This window comes from Amphiprion ocellaris, chromosome 9, assembly GCF_022539595.1.
Source record: "Amphiprion ocellaris isolate individual 3 ecotype Okinawa chromosome 9, ASM2253959v1, whole genome shotgun sequence".
Taxonomy (NCBI): Eukaryota; Metazoa; Chordata; class Actinopteri; family Pomacentridae; genus Amphiprion; species Amphiprion ocellaris.
Window position 1 is genome coordinate 23,980,760 of NC_072774.1, and position 22,935 is coordinate 24,003,694.

The 22,935-nt window shown below is 40.6% G+C and overlaps 1 protein-coding gene across 1 annotated transcript; it reads right to left on the bottom strand.

The window, feature by feature from the left end:
- Positions 1-21: 21 nt before the first annotated feature.
- Positions 22-18,215, bottom strand: LOC111578984 (tumor necrosis factor receptor superfamily member 11B). Its single transcript, XM_023286026.3, has 6 exons — positions 18,058-18,215; positions 10,757-10,984; positions 10,006-10,150; positions 4,095-4,301; positions 1,926-2,150; positions 22-1,433 (listed from the first exon to the last, which is right to left on the bottom strand). Exons 1-6 carry the CDS (start codon positions 18,103-18,105, stop codon positions 1,039-1,041), a joined length of 1,248 nt encoding a protein of 415 aa, XP_023141794.1. The 5' UTR covers positions 18,106-18,215; the 3' UTR covers positions 22-1,038.
- Positions 18,216-22,935: the final 4,720 nt, after the last annotated feature.

The window sequence follows — 22,935 nt, forward strand, 5'->3', positions numbered from 1 at the left end:
AATCACAAGACGAACTGTTGATCTGTCTGTTCACTGCTTATTTATGATGAAACAATGCATTTTTACAAACTGAATTTAGTCAGATCATTTGACATTAATAGTTCACAAGTTACACAAGCTTAAGAGGACCAGTCAGGCATATATACAATAAAGACCATACATTTATAATATAAAAGTGATAAAACAAAATATAAAACAAATATCACTTCATGAACTTGCAGCATTTGGAATCCAGTATTTCTGATAAAGTATTAAACATAAGCCTTTACATACTCAGAAAGTAAAATTACTTTTTAAATAGAAAAACCAAAAATTGCACTCCTTTGTACATTCATATAACTGACAATTTAAAAAAAAAAAAAAAAAAAATGAAAACACAAATCGATGAGCTTTACTTGTCAGCAGTCCAGAACAAACAAACCAACAATGGACAACTGAGGACAATACACATATTTCATTATGAAACCAAATCCTTCCTCTCAAACAGCGAGAAAGCAATAATAAAAACACAACATCTGCCAGCCCATCTTCCATAAAATAGTGTGCTATTTACATCTTAAATAGTTTCTCATTTTTCACAGACTCCGGTCAAAAAAAGTTTTCAGGAAGGTTTGTATTGGCGTCCCCTTGGAACACACAGATGTGCAAACACATCAGATAGTTTCTCTTTTAAGGCCAATCAGATTTATCTATAGACGGAGGGTGAAGCTATCAGCATCACTTGTTACCGCAGTGAATCAAAAGGTCATTTTGGCAAAAGGTTTTGGTAGAAAATCAGAGGCAGAGAAGAATTTACTTTCCCATCTTGCCTTTTATGTAATAGTTGTATAAAATACATGGAGGCACTACAGAATATACATACATAGCTTGATATCACTTCGTGATATCCATAAAACCTGACATTATCATGTGACCCATGTCTGTTATTTTAGTGTATTCCCCTGCTCACTGTGTCTGTGTGTGTTCACTGTTTGACAATGCATTAGTGTTTGGTTATGCTTTAAATGGCATATTTTCCTGTTTGTACCTTTTACTTCCTTATTCGTTTAAAGGTTTATGTGCTTTAAAACACGACTCGTCCTGAAGCATACTAACAAACATCTTCTCGTACATCTTGTGCGCCGAAGTGGTTCCAATGATGCGGATGATCGTCTTCAGGCCTTTGAGCAGGTAGCGCGGCGCCCCCTGGCTGCGCAGCACCCTCAGACTGTGGGACAGACCTTTGGCTAGATCCAGGTTGTGGTTGGCTGTTTTCCAGAGGTGAAGCACCTGCAGGATGTACTGTCTGGGCAGGCAGGAGGAGACCACAGCCTGGACATCCTCTTCTTGAACCTTCACCCCTGGCAGGCTGTTGGTGACCTTCAGGAGGTCGTCGAGGGTCAGGTTTTTGAGATTGTTGCAGCGGGAGACTTTCCTCTCACAGTGGTTCACACCTGGAGATACAGGATGCTAATATTAGCACACAAACTGGAATAAAATTAGCATTAAAGAGCCCATATTAGGCTCACTTTCAGGTGCATACTTTTATTTCTGGAGGCTACTAGAAGATATTTACATGCTTTAAATGTAAAAAAAAAACACATTATTTTTCTCACACTGCACATTCTGGTGCAGCTCAGTCTCAGAAATCTCTAAATATAGGGATGTAGCACTAATGGAAGGGGTTTTAGTGAGGACTGTGAGGCAGCTGCTCATTATTTATTTGAGGACCAAACTATCCAACAGGCAGTTCTTGTGCAAATGTGTTGCATGTTGACATAGATAAGTAACAGAGGAAAAGCCTGGACTTCATCGAGGTGTTTTCTGTGGGACAGAGTATCTCCTTTTGGTTCAGACTTTGTAAGTTTACAGACCTTTTACGAGCCGGAATAGAGAAGGAGAACTCCCAAAGCACAATCTGGACTCTGTGTGTCCCCGATTCATACCCTGTATGATGCCATACAGCTTGTCCTGGTCCTTGTTCTGCTCCCTCCACAGTCGCAGCAGCTGGAGGACCTGCTGTTGGGGCGAACAGGCCTTCTTCAGCCTCTCCACACTCTTCCGGTCGACCCTCCGCCCAGGAAGACTCTCCAACAGCCGCTCCAGTGGCACTGAGGACAGTCGCAGTGAAGCTATTGACTGGAAGACCGCCTCCTCGCAAAGAGTCACATCTGGTGGGAGTTATAAGACAGACAGGAGAAGTGGGCTTCAGAACATACTGATGAAAATGTTGATATAGATTCTACCTGAAAACATGTTAGCTGCAGCTGGAGGACATCTAGCTGCCTAAAGGAAGAAGAAATAGCACATTTTCCTCTTTCAAACTGGTGGATTCACTACTCAGCAGTTTTTCGACTTGTTCGGTCTGAGCAGCGCTGTGGTGTGTAGTGACATGTTAGTGGACTTAAAATAGATTTTGCTGTGACATTACTGACTCAGTTTGCTGGCGTTGTGACGTAAGTGTTCACTACGTTTTAACATTTAAATTTTGTCAGCATTTGTCACTGAACCGTCATTCAGTTGAAGCTACACAGACTCACTTGACTCATCACTGTGCTACTATAATATTATATGAAGTGTTAATCTGGATGGAGAGTTGAAGATCCTTTCATAGTTTAGATGTAGTTGAAGCAGTTTAACGGCACTGATTCTGAATGCACTCCCTCCGTCTACTTTTGCATGTGTCTGCATGTGTTTAGATGTGTTTGTGTGTGTGTGTGTGTGTGTGTGTGTGTGTGTGTGTGTGTGTGTGTGTGTGTGTGTGTGTGTGTGTGTGTGTGTGTGTGTGTGTGTGTGTGTGTGTGTGCGTGTGTTTTGCCTCGTAATTTGACCACAGTAGATTTGCACGTCTCCTCTTTCTGTTCCCCATCGACAGCTCAGAACCACCACTGACATCAGTCTGACGAGCCAAGCAGAACTTTGCATGTCTGTTGCTCTGCACCAAAGAAACCAGAGCTGCAGTTCTTTTTTTTTACAGGCAGCTGAGGTTTCCTAAAGCTTCCTTATAAGGCCAAAGTATTTCTGTAAAGAGCAGCTTTCTTTGCCAGATTTGTGAAACCGAAGATGTTCCTGACACAGTTTACACATCCAGGAAAATTAGAGCCGCAGATGATGTCAAACTGAGACATGAAATCGCAACTTTTGCACCATTATGAAGCATTTTCTGAGCGCATGTTTGTGTGAAAATGTTTTCTGACTGACTTGCAGTAAATATGAGAAAGGCTTCAGTGAAACCAGTGACTGAGTTTAAAGTGAGGAGGACATTTGGCTTCTTCCTCCGATGCCTGGTGATGTAACTGTGGCTTCCTCTGTAATTGACAATGACATCCTGGTGGTTTCTCCAAATCACATGGCAACTTTGGGAATCCCAACTGCTTTCAATTTCACATTTTTGTTTTTAAAAAAAAATAAAAAAGGCTAAACCGTTCCAGGATTTGCTGCAGACAATCTGTGGTTGTGTAGTTCACAGGAAGACAATTTGTGAATGAATATTTGAGGAGAGCATCACCCTCCCTGCGGGGCAACAGCTCGGTGTGTTTTCTTCTCGTGTGCATGAGTGTGTCTTTACATCTGTGTGTGTGTGTTCTGCAGTGACTGTGGTTTCTCAGACTCTGGGAATTTAGTGTCATATTTGAGGCTTCTCCTCTCGAGTTAAATTTCAGCATCTGTCATAGTTGAAGTGTGAGTAACAAAGACTAACTAGCTCGTCTTGTGTTTGACTCAGTTTCCTCTGTTATTGTGTTGGAGGATGTGACAGTTAAAGCAGTAATTGATCCATCATGGCTGATTCTGACAACAGTGCCATAAACATCTAGTTCAGCCTTGGGATTTTTTTTTCTCTTGTGTTGGTTTTCAGACACGCAAGAATTTGGAAGAGAATGGAATCTGGACCAGGAACCTGACCGAGGAAATCCCCTGCCTGCAGGAATGAAAATGACCACATGTCTGAAATAATTCACTTCTGACTGATTTTAAGTTGTTGACAATTGAGGTTTACTCAGAAACATAGTTGCATGTGTGTGTGTGTCTGGATGTAAACCGTGGAAATGATCTGTACCCTGATCGCTCCTAAAACCTTCCATATGATTTCTACACCAGTCGCAGTGTGTTCTCACCAGTGTGGCAAACAGTGTGGGGCTGGGAACACTCCAGTGGTGGTCTCTTGCCACAGAGGCTGTCTGAGGTGGACGTTCCCCATCTGAGCGTCTTCAGACCCAGATCAGAGCAGTTTCTGTGGGGCTGACATGGTTCTGTGGAGGAGCCACCGGCGGAGAAATGACCGTCTGGACAGCGTTCACACACGGTGTTGCTCACAGGTGTACCTGGAAGAGATCAGCAGGATGGGATTATTGAAATTTGCATGCTACAGACTTAAAGCCATCAGCAGTTCTCAGTGTGTGAACATTATTCAGTTCATCAAAGAAGCTGATGTGATTCTAAGAACCGTGACCATGGTGACATGTGATGACCCGTCAGAACCACAGATGATTCTGAGAATGACTCACATCCGACTCTGAGTCACTACACCTCCATCGGTTCCTTATCTTGTATCTGGTACTATTACTATGACGGCATGTGACTTCAGCTGTGCCACAAAGTGTTTCATCTGCAGATTTTTCAGGCATATAACATGACCTTTTTGATTTCACCCCCCAGTTTGAAGCGGAGATATTCCGCTTGTTGGCAGGTACATTACAGTAAACTGACACCTCTTCTGGTATTTGACCTCCAGCAAGCATGTAAACCCATGTAGTGGAACTATGTTGTAATCACATCCTCATTAGATTTTTTTGTTCTGAAGCGTAGAAGTGAAAGTGCGTGGGAGGCTGAGCCTGGCTTTGCATCAGACGAACCTCTGATTAGTTTCCTGTGCACTCTTTCTTCAAAGTATTTCACCGTTTAGCATTAAAGATAAAACCACCAGCTGATATGCATAAAGCAAACGTTTCCTGCATCACTGAAGACAAAGCATGTACAGTAAAGAACACGTTTGCCTGCCAGACTGTAATATCTTATGCTGACAAAAATGTTCATTCTCAGAATTTCCTCTGGAAAAAAAGATCAGCAAATTAGCACTTTCAAACTATATTACAGTAAAATAGGTTTACATTGTATTTTAAGCAGAAATGCTTGCATTACCATCTAGATAATAATAGACTGATATAATTTTTTAATATATAAAGAAAGACAAAACATTTGTTTCTTCTAATTATTATTTCCAATAATTGTGTAGGTAATTTTTCAAGCAAAAATACTAAAAACCCTTCTTTGGTCTTCTCAGCTGTGGAAGTTTGCTGTGTAGAAATAATAATAATAATATTTTCTACAAGTTTTGAATCTGCTGCCTTGTCCTGGTCTTAATGCTTACATGCGTTACTAAGTTGTGATCTGGTTAAATAAATGCCAGATAATTGGAGTACATACATAACTTTGGAATATTTTGGACAGAATTGCCAAACTACTGTCTTTTGTCTTTGTGAATTGTGATGGCCATCCTTATTTTCTAGTTTTACACAAATGAAACAAAAAACTAATATAATATAAAGGCAGCAACTGTTTAGATCGTTTCATTCATTCTTTGGGTTTTTGGTACCAATCAATGCAACCTGAAGCCAAAAACACAGAAAAACCAACAAAAGAGACCTCAAACCCCCCAGTCAGAGAGCGGCAACGAATCACAACCACAATCAGACAAATCAGAAGATCAAGGAGGGGCGGATGGAGTCATAAAAGCTTTGTGTTACTGGGAGACTGGACCAGCATCCTGTGGTTTAAAGGTCCAAACCACAACTCCAAGCATTACATAAGGAGTCCTTCAGCTTCAAGGGGGGAATCCCCTGAAATGCTGCCTCACGGCTGTTTAACTTCATTAGACTTTCAACTCCAATTGGGAATCTGTGCAAGAGGAATTTATGGAAAAAGCTGACTCATGTTTGAGTGGTATCAGCTCTACATGGGGTCAGATGAAGACCGCAATAGTTGGAAAATGTTCTTTCATCCTCGTGGTTTCATGGATTCTGGTCTCAGGTCTGACATGAAGTCATGAGACGTGTGGTGCCAGTTTGTTTGGTTCCAGCAGAAATAACCAGATTCTGGTCACTGGAATGTTGAAATTCAGCATCAGAATTAGTTTGTCCTGCCAACAATCAGCACTGAAGAGAAAACCTACAAAATTCAATGTGAAAGCATGATGCCTGGCTACATATTCTGAGTCAACGTTTCGGATTCTGCTCTGAAGAAACGGCTGATGTTTCCTGCAAGTAACTACTAACAAGACAGACATTTCGGAAGCAGTCTTGGTCTCTGAGAACTAGAGCTGCTGCCATTAGTCGGAAATGAACCAGAACATGTGTCGACATCAATAATGTAACCGATGTATGTTTCTTTAATTTTAGGAAATGTATCACTGTGCAACAGATGCATGGTGAAATCAGCTGCAGTCAGCACTGTAGTTTCAGACTTAAACAGAAGTCTAACTTGGTTCAGCATAAAAGCTTCCAAAGACTGAAAGAAATACAAATTACCACTAAACAAAAAGGTTATTTGTACACTTCAGACTTTCAGTGATGCCTGAAGAGAAAAGAGAGCTGCTGTCACTTCTTACCTACCCCCTGTGCTCGATTTTTAGTTTTATTTACAATCAAATTCCCAATAAAGATGTTCTCATTTATAGCTTCTTCTATTTCTGTTTCTGTTTCATGACTAAAAAATAGTGACTGGAATCATCTGACAAACTCACTGTAGACTTGGTTTAGAAATTGTAAGCTGTACTGTGAATCCTAAAATGTAAAAAATAACAATACAAAGAAAAGATGTACTTTTATTGGTGTTTTATTGGCTTGTTTAATAAACAAACTTTTTACAGTTTGTTTGAAACTTGTATTTCTTTTAGAGTTGCACTGCTGACTTAAATCATAAACCCTCTTTTTGATTTATTTTGATCATAGTCATCCCTAACATTTTGTATTGTAATATGGAAACCTCAGTAAACACTTTATATTGTGCTACTTTGTCAAAATAAAATGAACTTTTTCTTTTTTCTATTGAGGAAGTTTAATTGTTCATATTAACTAGTAGGTAAAATTGTCAAAAGATTAATCAATAGAAAACATTGTTAGTGGCAGTTCTACTGAGGAGACACATTCTAAGTATGTTAACATCACATTTTTCCCAGAACCTCCCTAATCTTTGGTCTAAAACAGCACCAGTCTATAACGTTCACACAATGACCCAGTTAGCAGCAACAGCGTCTTTATGGTCATTGATATGTTTGAGTTTGTGTCAGATAAGCAGAATTTCAGTGAAATATAAAAAAGAAGCTCGGCCTCAGAAATGCAGAGAAAGGTTACAACCTTTAAATGAGACAAAACAAACTGTTGACCCATGTCTGCGAAATTTCCTCTTAAAATACATTATCGCCTGTGATGGGAACAAATGATAAAGCTCTTTAACATTTGGAAAAGGTTATGTTGCTAATTTTAACACAGGCGTTGCTCAGAAATGACCAGATAAATAATCATTCCTCTTGAACGAAGGATCTACGGTAACATCAGAATCAAACATGACATGCAGACGTTAATGTGGATGTATTTACCCAAAGATTATTACCTCCAATAAAATACATTTGAATTGGTCCCTCCACTCAGATAAATGTCCTCAAATTAAACACGACGAGATCTATAATAAAATAAGTGACAGATAAGAATGTGGACATGCAGAGCTGTGAGAACGTAAAAGACTCTGGATCAAAGGAAATTACAGACAGATTAAATAAATAATCTGCAGATTAACCCCCAAAGTGATGAACTACAGCAGCAGAAATAAAATGGAAGCAGCTAAATAAGGTGCATCTTAGTAGACTTATTTGACGCTGCAGTATTATAGTTACTAACTGAACATCTAACTGAACAAACATATAAACACATTTCATTCCATTCTGTCTTTTCTGTATAACAAGTAAAGTAAGTATTTCTTGTTCCAGAAGATGACATGAACGTACTGTATTGAAAATAAAGCAGGTTTTTATCCCGTAATGCTGCACATCTGCAGCATGTTGCGTGTTGTTCCGCTATTCCAGAAAGGCTCGGTGACGTTGATGAATATTTAGCAGGACATGATGTCAGACACGTCCGTCCAGAACATCACACAGATATTCAGACAGCTGATGTGTCTGCAGAGGCCGAGGGAGGACTAGAATATCTCAGCAGCTACAGAGACAGCACATGTTCTGGAGACTGGATGCATGTTTTGTTAAAAGCTCAGCTCTGGATGTGAGGTTGGTGTTGATGAAAATCAGATTTAGGTCAGTTTCATGTCCCTGTCATCTGCTCTGTACAACTAAAAAGATTCATCAGTGAAAGTCATCTGTCCTCCTGCCCAACGGAGCTGATTATGACTGAATTTAGTCATTAAATTGAGACTTTGGTGTGATCTTAAACCTTTCCTCACAGTTAAAGCAGAAATCGTCTAGTAGTGCACAGCAACATCTCCATCAGCATTTCTGAGATGGACCAGCTGAATGTGACAATCATCAGCTCACAGCCTGCAGTCAGGTGGCAGATCGTCTGAATCAATTTTCTGAAAACAAATGGTGGAGACATTCGAGTAACTGGATATGACTCGTTTAAATCTTTGTCTTGTCATCTGTGGCATCATGTCATCTGGACAAAGTTGCATTTTAATGTTGCCTTTTATTGTCATGATTCAGTGTCCTGATCACATCATCTGATCCTTGTTTTTTTTATATTTAATGGCAAGAACTTTTCACCGGCTTAACAGCTAAAAAAAAAAAGAGAAAAAGATGTGCACAGTTTACTAAACTGAAGCTGTTTCTAACAACAGAAATATATTTTTTAAGTCATATAAAAGGACTATTTGCATGCTGCAATTATATTTTTGTTCAGTTTAGTTAACATTTGCAACAGACAGTTTTCTCTGTAATGGAGTTCACTGAAAATATCAAATGATTCTACTTCTATAGAAAGTGAGATTTTAAATTTCCACAGTCAGTCTGTGGTGCTAAACTTCTCAGTTCTCCACTTTATATTCAGAAATGCAAATCATTAGGTTGTACTTCAATGTTATCCTTTAAGTTACTATTGAAAATTTCAATCCATTTCATTTATTGACTCTCGGAAATTATATCAAGGAAAATATGCACTTTAAGTGGAGCTGAGGCTCATAGAATAAATGCATTAACAAAAAATGTTCCTCAGAAGAAATCGTTTTCTTCTTGGACTGAGGCTCATTCAAATCCCAGTAAAACTGAATTTATCGTTCATTTAATCATCGTAGTCTGAATTACTTCTGACAACCTGCTTACTGCAAATGAAATGATAAAAGAAATGTTTGTTGTCACAGAACTGAGAAATGTTTTCAAATGGCAAATTATAAAAGGACACGATGTTCTTGACAACGGTCGCTACATATAATTTACTGTAACTGCCTTCTTTGTCATGTCTAGTCATAATGTTAGAAGGAAAAAAAAGAAGTCACAAACAGATGAACTCAGCCAGAACCCGTCTCTGACAGTGAGACAGAATAGTTCTGAGAAAGAGTCTTTGTTGATTCTGCGAAAAGCGACATCTGCATCTGGAACTGATCTGACTCAGAGGAAGAGGAAGAACGACGAAGAGATTCCAGTGACACAATAGAGATGCAACATCCTGAAGCAGAAATGCAACTGGCAGCCTGAACGTTCCTGACATGCCAGAGCTGCATATTTGGGATGGAAGTGATTTTAAAAAGCATGAGATGTGAAGATTAAAGAAAACCTAAAATATATAAGAGAACCCAAGTTTCTGCTCTAACCAGTGAGAATAAAACATGCAGACTGCACCTTAGATCCACCACTACACTTGTCTCACATTTTAGAGTCTTTTTGTTCACTGACCTCCTCCTAACGGTGAATTCATGATTTTCTCTGCTGTTATTCATCAGTCCTTCAGTTAAAATCAGACTGATGTGCTGCCTGCTGAGACATAAAACTCACAAATCAGCTGTGACTCGTGATGAAGTGACTCTTACCTGCGGCTGTGACTCCGTATCCAGGTGGACAGGTGCTGTGTGCGATGCAGAACTCCACCACTAGATGGAAACCCGCAGCGCACTCGCACAGTTGGTCGTGTGTGCTGTTGCACTGCTGCTTGACTAACTGATTCTCTTTACACACCTAAACACAACACACACAACATGAAGCTGAGAGGCTGCACAGAAACACACACTCAGGGTTGGTTTGTGTGGACAGAGTCACAATCTGACCTGAACACACGATGAGTTAAAAATAAAAGACTGGAACAGAAATGTAAAAACATGTTAAGAACACTCGGAGGCTGATGAAGTGCTGATTACATAATTGATCTGAGGTGGCAAAAAGGAAAACATCGAAACTCTGGGGGAAGATCATTCGACCACAATGAGCACAGAGAGACTTTCATTTTTAGTAACAGCGGCTGAAGTGGAAAGAAAATGACAAATGCTGAGCCAGAATGTAAACAAACAGTAAAGTCATGCATGTGAGGAGGAGACACCAGGAAAACCACAACAGAGCAGCACAAAGGACGAAAACACTGCAGGGATGTTGGACTGGAGCGGATTCCTGGACGTGATGTGAGTTCAGCTTTGGGTAATTCACTCGAGTGTGAGTAGATTCAGTAACAAGATACTTCTGACTTTAAAAAAAACCTGGAGTTTCTCATGAAAACTAGATTTAAAGAAAGTGCCTGAAGAAAAATGCAGGCTCTGCTGAAGAGAGATGACCTTCTGGCGTCGTACGTACCGAGGTGCAGTATTGGCATGAGTCCCCCCAGTGCCAGTTCTCGGCAAAGTGCCTCTCCGGACAGGGCTGGCACTCCGTGGGCGTGTCGGCGGTGCAGTGATGCTTCACGGCTGTTCCAGGAGGACACTGGTCGCACAGCAGCAGGTCGGAGGTCACCGGGTCGAGGTACTGGTACTTTGGCGGTACAGCTTGCTGCTGGAAGGCCCAGGACAGAGAAATCGTGAAGAGCTGCAGGAGAAAGAAAGAAAGTGGGTTTGAGTCAACAGCAGTGACAAAGTCTCTAATGAAACCCATCTCGTGCACAGCTCCTTTCTGGCTAAAGGTTGAAATATTTTCATATTTTGGAGCAGTCGCCAGCCCAAAGCTTCCAGTAAGACAGAGTTGAGAGAAAGGTCAGAGCAGTAAAGCCGAAGCTCCTGGTGGACACCAAGTCCTAAAGTGATTTCCGCTGCTTTTCAGAGGCAGCCTGAGGAGAAACTCAGCAGCAGTTTAATTCCTCCACTGAGGTGACCTTTTAAACCATAACAACAGTGCGTTTTAAATCTCTGTATGTTTGCAGTAGGCGATGCTGTCCCTATAAAGTGCCACAAGTTGTGATTATTGTTCAGCTACGCGCTGCAAGCAGGATTTTATTATGACTAATAGTCCTGATTAGGGGAATAGATGTATTTTATTGCACTTTTGGCATCTTTACTCATGTGTTTAGCTGTTTTCCAGAGCTTCTAAATGAACTCAGATGTTTGAGTTGTGCCAGCATTCTGCACATATTGAACCAAAGTGGGTGTATGACACAGGACTGCAGACATTAACTGTGAGCAGCTTTCTGCTCCTGTCATCAGCCCGGTGAGATGCAGCTAAAAAGCATCTGATGTGATTCATGTGATCTAGAGCACTTCTGCAGCTCACCACACCCAGACTCCCGTCAGCCTGCAGCTAATGCATCATGGCCTGAGCTAACGTTCTGGTCAGACCTAAAATATAAGATATCAGCCGGTGGAGGCCACATGCAGACCAGATGTCACACATCAGGCCGGCAGCCATTGGCTCCGTGGACTTTCCCGTTGGCCCGGATTCATCCTCGCTTGGACGACCGACTAACAATAGACCCTCCTTATGCTTGTATGTGGTTTCCTGCTTTTTATCATGTTTGCGCGTGCATCTTCAAAAATGGACAGATTCATACAACAAACAACCATAAAACAATCCCGCATAGCCGGAGTGTGCGTGCTGCACATGTGTGTGTTTGTCAAGGTTCACGTCCAATCACGGCCTCCTCAGTGCTGGTCTGCTGCTCTGCGGTCTCCTCTGCTGGCTGCTGTTCAGAAAGAGGACTGTTGGAGGTTACTGGGCTTTCCCCGTCCACCACCAGAATACAAAACACTCACCCACTCTGTATTTGTACTTTATCCTAAAACCTGCAGCTGCATCTACTGTTCAGATGCGAGTGTTAAACAAAGGAAGCATTAGAAAGCAAGAACTACTATCAGTGTGCGGCTGTTGATGTGTGAAATGTGGACATATGGTCATCAGTACAGTTTGCAGTACAGATGTTCTATCACATCTGCCACATGTTCTCAAACTGCTCTGACCTGCTGTTCATCAGTTCAACTGTATTCATGTTCTCCTTTAATAATTCATCACTGTACATGCACCACACAAATATTCCTGCTCTGAATATAATTCTTCCTTCTGCACTTATCTATTTCTGTTTTCCTTTGCAGCGGAGATCACTGAGACAGATAGTAAAAATAGATGAATGGCTCTTACACACTATAATAGAAACCTAAGCTTCAAACAGCCTGGCAAGCACAGCGGTTTTCCCGGCAAAACCTATCGACCTCTGAGCACAACATTTGGTGGAAGGCTTTCATCCGCTGAGCAGTACCATGCCTGCAGGAGTTTGTTTGTAGCCTGGGTGGCCCCAGCAGGAATCAAACCCATAATCACAGTCCTGCTCTTCAAATTAAGAAGTGTATATACACATTATTAAGCCAGAGACCACAGCCAATCAATGTAGAGCCATCAGGAGGGTGGAGCGAGCCGAGGCCCGGACAGACGGTCACCTGGGTGTTTCATTTTTTATTTTTTTGTAAATCTGGGTTTGGTTACACTTGATGCTGAACTTTAAACTTTGGTTCAAATAGGGATGAGTTTACTGGCAGGACTGTGCTGTGTTGAGTCTGAGCCAGAGAGACTCAGCGCATCTGTAACAGAGTGGTCAAGACTTTACTGTTCTTCAGATCCTTCATACAGAGCTGCAGTTTTGACCAAGATATAAATCACATGCTTGCTCAGAAGTGATCAGACTTAAAACACACATGATGCCAACCACACATACGTCCAGTACACACTATTCACTGTCTGTCACAATTTCAGACACCATGAAACTTGTGCAAAAATCTAAATGTAGCGAAATATTTTTTGAAAAAGAATAAGATGAACCACAGAAGAGCATGGCAGCAATTACTTTCTACATTTTACACCTGACTTTGGGGGCATTCAACAGATGTAGTACAGTTACATAGATTTACCTGAATAAAGTATAACATGCTGTATGCAGGTAAATGATTATTTGTGTAACCCCCAAAATAGTTTGATATCTTCAGTAGAATCTGCTTTAGTCAGAGCTCCACTTTCCAAACCAGCACAGAAGCTTCCTGCCACTGAAGGAAAGAAAACTTTTCAGAATGAACTTGTCGGGAAGATGTCCTGCGGTGTGTGTGAGTGTGTCTATCAACAGCTAAAAGAGATTTTGAACTTTTCACCCTCCTTGTCGCCTCAGAATCTGCCATCTGACGACATCATGGACGACCGCTGGAAACCCAAATTACACAGCAGCTAAAGGCCACTGACAGATATAATTACACTGTGAGCATCATCAGAGTGAAGCTCAGCGAGAGACGGTTCCTACGTGGAGCAGAGCCAGCAGAGGATGAAAGGTACGGAGCTCATGATCATTTTCTATGAGCTGGAGATGCCCTTTACGGAGGCCGGCAGGTGCTGTGTGGATGACTGGAACTGATGAAGCTGCTTGTTGGAAAAGTCGCCTCACAGAGTCTCCCGGATAAAGAAAAAGCTGCTTCATCTGATGCAGCTCTGCTTATGTAATCTCTGCCAGTAAGTTCCATTTGAACCAAACTGAGAGAAAGCCTCGTGTTTATGAGAAGACGATCTCAGACCAGTTCTTTAACAGAGAACACGTGTTTTTAACAGATGCTGTCCTCTGAATGAAACAAACAACAAGTGATTCCAGTTCGTTAAGGATCCACATGTCAGATCGAGGAGTCGAACCACAACATCAGGACGCAGTCAGAAATCCAGAGAGATGTTTACTGGCTGTGAGATGAAGTTTCAGTTTATCTTCAGTGTGTTGATGTGCTCTGCATGTAATATCTGTGATCCTGGATAAAGCATGCGGCGGTTAGACGGAGCTTAAAGGACTTCAGAGGGTTTATGAGTGATCAGATGACAGAGCGCTTTGGTGAAACAGGATGAAGATGCAGGACAGATGGGCTGCACAGCTCAGACACCTGACAGGACCTAAAACTGATCACACATGCTCCACATATGAGCTTGTAAAAAGAGCCACAAATAGCGAGCAGAGAAAGGATTTAACAATTTTACACACAAGTGAAAACTGAATGAATAAATATTAAGTAGAGCTTTTCATTTCAAGTTGTTTCAGTCATGATTCACTGAAGACTGAGCAAAAACATACATCAGGCAGCCTGATAATTGTAAAATATTAGCGTCGCATCTCGGCCAAAATCATTTTATTTCCTTGTGATGTGATTACAGGCCAAAAAAAAAAAAAAGATTCACCATGTCATTGTTATTCAGTAAATCATGATTACAATGTAAAATAATAAAGAAGGAAGAATAAAAAAGGAACGTAACTGCATTATTTCACAGATAGAGAGCAGGTTTAGGGTTACAGAGAATTGGAAGCAGGCTGGAAATGCAAAGCGAGAAGAAGAGATGTTTGGCCGCCTGAGGACAGCTTTAAATTCACGGCATGAGGAGAAGATCTGTGGCACAAAGGGACCCAACCACACTGCACCAGCTTATCCAGCAGGCACATGGCTTCAGTTAACTGTAGAGCGCAGGTGGTCTGAGGGGGATTCCAGCCCATCATGTGTGTGCATGTGTGTGTGCATGTGTGTGTGCATGTGAATATGGGTTTTTTCGCTCACACACAGACAGACTGCAGGACATGCTACAGTGCTGCATCACAGGACGTTTAGCAAAGTTCAGCTCATTACCTGAGGCCAGATGCAGCTTCAAATCTAAGGGACTGAACTGAGTTACTGACTCATTCATGCAGCTGATATTTTGTAAAGATTGTGAGACTTTCTAGTGAATTAATTGAATTTCAGAGAGCTTCTTAATTGTTCCTGATTGTGATATTTGCTGGTTTTCTTTACTTTCTAAGATATAAAACAGAACATATTTCAGTACAAGCATCCAAATTTGCTCACTTACCAACCTATTTTCTAAATAAGAAATGCAGAGATTAATAAATAATGAAAGTATTTGTTGGTTTCAATCCTGATTTTGTTTTCTCTTAGTCCAGGAATTCAGGTGAATAAGTCATTTCCAGCAAGTGTTGCTCTTTGTCACCTCTGAAGTGTTTGTGATTTGTTGCACCAAAGTGAGATTTCCTCTCTGACGTCTCAACTGTTCTAACAATAAATTAACTGAAGAAAAGAAACCAACAAATAATATAAAAATAGGCAAGGTTTAGATAAAAATCCAACAGATGAATCTAATTTAGTGAAGCAGAAGTTACTTTTTTTCTTTGCAGACCCTGCAGCTTTACACTGTGCTCATGCAGAGGGGCCCAACCCTCATGTTGGGAACCACTGGACTAAACTTTCTAACTTGTATTAAAGTTGTCTGAGATTATTTTGTTTTTGAAAACTCTTACTTGAGAATGAGCCTTGTACTGCTACTTCTTCCTCTGAGTGCAGAATAATAATTTAGATTTTATTTCTCTTGGATATATATATAAAACCAAAATCATCTCCATATTTTACACAGCTAAAAGGGAGGATATTTAAACTCTATTTTCTGCCTGTTGAGTCAAATAAATCAAACTCTCCTTGTGTTTTAACACATCTAACATAAGATAAAGAGTCACCGCAGAAATTTGCATCAGAGTAGTGCTGCTGTTTTTAATATGACTCATACAGTAGTGAGATAAAAACACAGATGAACAGTGTAATCTGCTCTTTGTGTCCCCAAATCACTTTGTCCTGCACACACACATACACACACACATGCACACACGCACACACTTCTGCTATCAGTCCTACTGTTGATGGAAAAGAGGAAGTTCTGTGTGCAGAAGCAGCTTTGCAGGTAATTGTTGCTTTCTGAATAAACATTAGTGCTGGTTTGTTTAAAACATGTTGATCTTGTGTCTTCCTCCTCCTCCTCCTCCTCCTCCTCCTCCCCCTCACTAACTTCCTCCTCTGTTTGTCTTGGAGTAACAAACAACAAAGCAAATCCCTCCATAGCTTCTCCAGCCTGCGTGTGAACCTGCTGCTAAATTTAGGGAAGTTGATGCCAACGGCTACAACAGAGAGTAACGAGGAGGCGTAAAGATAAAGAGAGCTCAGATAATAGATAACAGATAATAATAGCGGGGGATAAAGCGTGCTCCTGCACAGGGATTAAACCTGGATTATGGGATGGATGGATGTGAAATGCACACCAGCTAATTGTCATGTTGACTGACAGCCTGCTCTTCCATTATGAGCATTATGTCGCTCTCCAGAACATCACGCTTCCAGCATAGATCATTGTTTACACACTGGAACATGTGTCTCGGTTAAAGCAGACAGACTGACAACATTAGTTGTTCCACTGACATCATGCCGGGCCAGAACCCAAACTAAATGCGTGTGTTTTAAGGAGACAAGATGTGTGAGGAGGCTGCAGGAAGAGCCTCTCAGGTGCAGTTACTGGTGGACACCAAAACAATGGTTTGGACGCGTAAGTGCAGAGTTTCCCCTTAACATAGAATTACGGAGAGACAGAGTGTTTGGTTTACTGACAGCAGATAAACAGACTCAGAGCTTCTGGAGGATCCAGAGGAAGGACAGACGGACTGACTGGCTGCATGCTGACAGATGACTGACTCATTAGTTGGCTATAGAGATGTTTGTCCGGCTGGTTGAATGACTGAAGGACGGGTTGACTAACTGAAGGATGGATAAACACAGTGTCAGGAAAAGTAAGAACAAAATAATTGCCTGTTTGTACCAAATTTGTACCAGCTTCCACAAAGGAACAGCACATCTCACCAACAAGATGACTAACTAAACCGTCTCGCTCTCACAGACAAACACACTGCGGCCACAGAGGCAGGTAGCAGATCCAGGGTTTGGTGTGTTTCTGCCCTGATACACATCAAGACAAGAACATATGCAAAACCTGCAAAGGCCACATCCAGCTCAGTTCAGCTCAGCATGCAAAACTCAGCGAAGGAAATAACTGCTGTTCCTCTGCTGGAGGCAAACATTAAAAACCAACCTTTGTCAGAGGTTGTACAACTAACTAATTTGTCAGATATCTCTAACACCATCTGCAGGGAACCACCGTGTGACTCTAATTAGTTTCATTCACAGTAAACATGAAATATGACCCAAAGTAAACTTTCATTCATTGAAGAATAAAAAGGTTGAGCTCAACTCATCACCAAAAGCAAACAGCCTCCAGCAGAAACCGATTAGATGATTTATTTATTGTGCGTAAAGGTGCATCACATGACTCATATCCCCGCCTTTAACCTACAGAAACTAAACACAAAATCACAAAATCTCATGCAACGTGTGCCACAGAGAGGAAAACGGTACGAATACGAATTAGGCTACAATAACGCTCACGTTTGTCCACAAAACCAGTAAACACGACTGAGTTTGATATTAGTTGGCGTTCAAATATAAAATCTCAAAACCGGCTGAGTTTCACTGGATTCCGTGGCTAAGGGCGCAGACTAACTGCTGGCTCCTATAATGAAATGGACACCATCAAACTACCTGCACAGACTGAACAGAGGAAACACAGCGGGGATTCTGTCTCGTCTGAACTGTTCCTGAATATGAATCATGTGAACCACACGGCGAGTCTCAGAAACCAACAGATTCCTGCGTAACTGAACCGGAGCGCAGCGCAACAATAATTCAGGTCTCGCAAAAATCCCTCTAGAAGAAATAATTTAGGAATAAAAAACTCATTCCCTCGGTAGAAAAGCCTCCATTAGATCAGATTCTGTCCACAGAGAGAAGCACACTCACCACCATCAGCTTCATGGCCGGGTTGGATCTCGCGATCCGTGCGCTCATCTCCTCTGCGTAAAAGTGAACTGCGGTGTGAAGGGGTCTCCATCACGGATCTACTCTTATACGGTGCAGCGGGAGAGAGAGGGAGAGAGACGCCCACCCACCGCGCCGTTATCCAGAGAACAGCCCTCTCCGCTTCCCCCTCAGCCCTAAAAATAAACCGCTGCATCCTCACCAGTTGCGTTGCCATTACGCAAAGTAGTAACTGCTGTGGGCGGCATGAAAGGAGGTAGTAGTGATGATCAGATGGTGAGGATTCACTCAGGAGTCAGTCGGAGTCCACTTTTTAAGCAACAGAAACCTTTCCTAAAGGTTCTTACAGGAAAAAACACATATTAGAAACAGGATAACACAATAAACTGTATTAAAGTTGTGCCTTTGTGTGTGTTTTTCCTCATTCGGAGTGAAGAAAGACACAAATAATTGCTTAAAATGATCCTGACTACTGAAACACAAGGGCAGCGATGAAGTACAGTAAGCTTTTCCATAAGTGCTTTAATTTTTACTGTATTTGACAACTCATTCATAACAAACCCAAAGTGTCACTTTTTTATATACATATAAAGAAGCTTTAATCAGCGTGAACTCAGAAAGGTTTTCCAGGATAAATGTTTTGGCTTTGACAGCATGTAAATACAATGACTGACAGCTGTTTATTTGCAGCAGCCAGAATCATTTAGTTAGTCTGGTACTGCTTATTTGAACGTCCACAGAGGGAGCTTGGAAATGTTGTCTCAGCCTGGATGGACGACAGTGTCTCAGCCACAAAATCTCACAATTAAAGAGCTAAAATCTTGTCTGTCTCAGGATCGAAGCTGTAAGAAGTCATGTCCTACAGTTTATTCTATTTTATTCTGTGTTAGAAACATGTTGGAGCATTTTCCCTGAAGTGTGTTTTCAGATTTTTTAGGTCCTTAGACGCTTTTTATAATATACCACAGAAATAAAACTACTGAATGTTTCATATTTCTGTGGCAAACAACTGATTTCCAATTCACCATAGTTTTCTTAACTCCTTTTTTCTTCCCTTTTTGCATTCTTTTAGTTTCTCCAACCAGATTCAATCATTCTGTGGAGAAAAGCAGTTTGTGTAACTCTACAGTCTTTACTTTACTGAGTCTTGCTGTGAGTATTTTTGTGCATTAAGCAAACTTTGATGCTATATTTACATATAATGTGTATATTTTTAACTCCTACTGTAATATGTTCCTGCAACATATACTGTGTATATACTTAAGATCGAAAGAAAAAATATATATTTACTGAGAAAAGACTTTCAGTTATCTTTCATAAATAATTGAGCTACTTCATGATTTACAAAGTAACCAGAGTTTAGTCTAATAAAAACCAAAAATAAGAAAAGTTAAGAAAAGTTTACAATTTCCCCTGAACATTTTTTGTATGTTACAACCACTTGTGTCCAGGTGTGGTTAAAAATGAAAAAACTTTTTTTCTGTCTCAAAGCTCAAGAATAAACATCCTTAAAAAGGCTCTTTCTGTTGTGAATAAATTCTCTTATCAACTTAAAAAATAAAATCGAAAATAGTTGTTTTTTTGATTAACTTTATATCTCAGATTTCAACCAACAAAACCTAAAAAAAACCCCACTTTCTGTCTTCTGAAAGGAAAAACACACATTGGTAGAATCATATCAGTGACATGTATAAGTGATGTTTGGACATTTTAAAACTTATTCTCCATTTTCCAGATTTACATTTTATTTTTAGTGTTCCATAATGTTAGCTGAGCTGTGCACCATACAGGACATTTAAATAAGTTCAGCTGAAAACAGATCCACCCACGTCTCGGTCAGATGGCACAATGCTGGACACAGACGTAGTAAAACCTAAAGTTCACACCCACACTGTGACGTAAAAGATCCCCCAAAAAATCTGTTTTTGTTTTTCCTTTTGTCTTTTATATGTAGCTGCTGATGACAGAACGTCAGAGCCGGCTGACGTAGAAGTCACAAAGTCTCAACGTAATCAGAGAAAACACAAACTCACCCACCTACGAGTCCAGTGAGGGAAACATGAGGTCACAGCTCACCACAATCACAAACACAACACAATTAAAACACACATTCTGGACATATCTTTACATCGCTGGCCAGCGGAGCGCTGCACTGGACTAAACGTGGGTGTGATGAGGGGAACCAGATGCTCCGAACCGCTGCACAAACTCACATTTAAACACACAACAAAACAGTTTGCGGACTGGTTCTATGTCCATAAACTGCTGCCTGGTTTTGGCCCGTCAACAATCTGTTCTGCACTTTAAATAGACTGTCAGAGTGTATTTCCAGTCACACTGATCCGTATGTATTCTGATTCCTGAAGCCTGAACAATGCAGCTCTGTGGAGATAACATCATTCCATCAAGCAGAAAACTGCTCAGAGTGAACCAACACCCGTGTGGTAAATATTCCCTGATTTAAATTCAGCTGCAGCGATGTGGAGATTAGCTCTCTGTAGTGTTTTCTTCTTTGCATACTCCTGCAGATAGTAAATCTCTCTGTGCAGATCCACTTCTGTGTGCACAGTGTCCGTACCAGAGATCAAATCCACCGCCACGCATTCACTCATTTCCATAACACATCTCATGAAAGAATGAATGGAAAAGGGAACTGATGTTTGTTGATCTTGACCTGAGACGGTGGAAGGTGACACACAAAGGCTGCTACAGATTCATGCAAATAAGGTTTTGTTGCAGGGAAACCCGGTCAGTCAAAGCAGATTTCACAGTAAAAATAATATCAGCTGCATAAACATTACAGAGAACTTCATTAGGGCGACTGTATTACGACAACAACAGGAAAGAGAACGCTTAAAAATGTCAGTTTTAGCTCCGCAAGGGATTCGCCGTGCTGATGTGGCAGAAGCTAAGATTTTCATTAGGTCCTTGTTGAATAGAGCATATTTAACATGCCTGTGGTGTTAACTTTTACTGGGTGGTTAATGGCTTCTTCTCAATATTTTCAGTGCAGTCAAATGGGAAGATTTTTTATGCTTCTACGCTGCTCATATTGCATATTTTCAGCTAATTGAGGCGTCACTTCACACTTAATTAACTCATAATCAGTTTTTATTGTTTGATTAGTCCTTGTAACACCTCTGAGGTTTTTCCCACTGAGACAGCTTAAATAAATGTAATTAAAACTGACAAATACTTTGCGAAATGGTGAGAACATTTGCTCCTGTACATGTGTAGCAGTTATAATTGTGATCAGCAATAAAAAGTTTTCAAAATTACATTTTTCAGGGGGACTTTTTGGGGTCCTCGTTGTACACTGACCTTTAGAAAAAGGTGCCATCTCACTGATCCACCAGCAATTATTCCTTTATGGCTCAATAAAGTAATAATTGTTGGTGGAGCAGTGTATTTATTGTTTTTTTGTCCAGACTGTTGCAGCACAGAAGCAGCAGAATAAAATGTCAGATATCTAAAGCCATAATCTATAGATGCACAAAATCAAACTAAAAAACACAGGATTAGATTTTCATCCTTAAACTGACTCTAAGGAGAAACTTTTAAGATACTACAGTAAACTAATTGCACATACTGTGCATTACTAGAGTCTTAAAATGGTGTAATATTGAAAAATACAATAAAACATTTCAAGTTATTGTTAATCTGCTGTCAGAGCTGAAAATAAATCTTTGTGGCTCTTAACTGCTTCATTTATTAGTGAGATTACTGTTAAAAAACATATCAAACCATTCTGAGACACTGATTTCTGTTTGTCTCAGCTGATGGATTTATTTCTTTTCTACTTTGGTGGACTGTTTTCCTTCTCAACCTGAAAGTCAAACGGCTCAGAGAAACAGGAGGTCTGGTAAGGTATAAAATCCGGTTCATCTTGTCACTGATTTGCATAACGTTAGTCATTGATGATAAAATGGATATAATGTCTGACTATGGTATGCAAAAGTACATGTGTCATCCTCATGTTCTCATTTCCTTCAATAAGTTAATTATACAAAGCTAACAAGTGAAAACTGTGGTCTGTTTAGATTGAGGTTTGCTTCTATACAACTAAAGTACATTCTCATTTAGATTTAGAAAAAAACCCATTTTCCTACTGAAAGGAAACATTGGACTTAGTGGCAAAAGTTTGAAGGAGTCACAAAGCCAACAACAGGACTTTCTATCCAGCAGACTGAGGTTCATGTCCACAATGGAAATGGTATTTTTAAGTTTAGTTTTCTCTCGTTTGCTGTTTGGTTCAATTTAGGAAAATATCACGCTTCAGTTGACACTTGTCACACTGATTCCTGCTTGTTAGAGGCTTGGTTCAGTTTAGAAAAATAGCAGAGTTTTAATTAAAATCTGATCCTTTAACAACATGTTTGACCTCTGTTTTCTGAGTTACCAGTTTAGAGAGTCCTGCACCACCTAATATCTGATCAGTTGGCTGAAAAGGAGCGACAATAAAGCAGTAAAATAAGTGGAGATAAGACGATGTCAATGTGAATTGGAAATGCATTTCCCCCAAAACAGGAGTGAGATGCAGTTTATTTGTGAAGGACAGTCACATTTGGCAGATGGAGCTGTTTCAACATATAGAAAACTCTCTAGTTTTAGTTACTTAGATGTCATTAGTTCTGCTGTAAGTCAGTGGCAGAGCTGACTGGAGTGCAGAAGGTTTTCAGGAAACCGCCGTAATCTGTGTTGTTGTACAGACACACAGGAGGCATGTTGCCTTGTTAAGGATCTTGACCTTCTCGAGTTCGACTCTCCGCCTTCCTGCGGTCCACCTCAGAGCTCTCGTTTCAGGATATTCTATATCTCTCACTGGCCGGGCCCCTCGGATGGAAATCACAGTGGACAAGT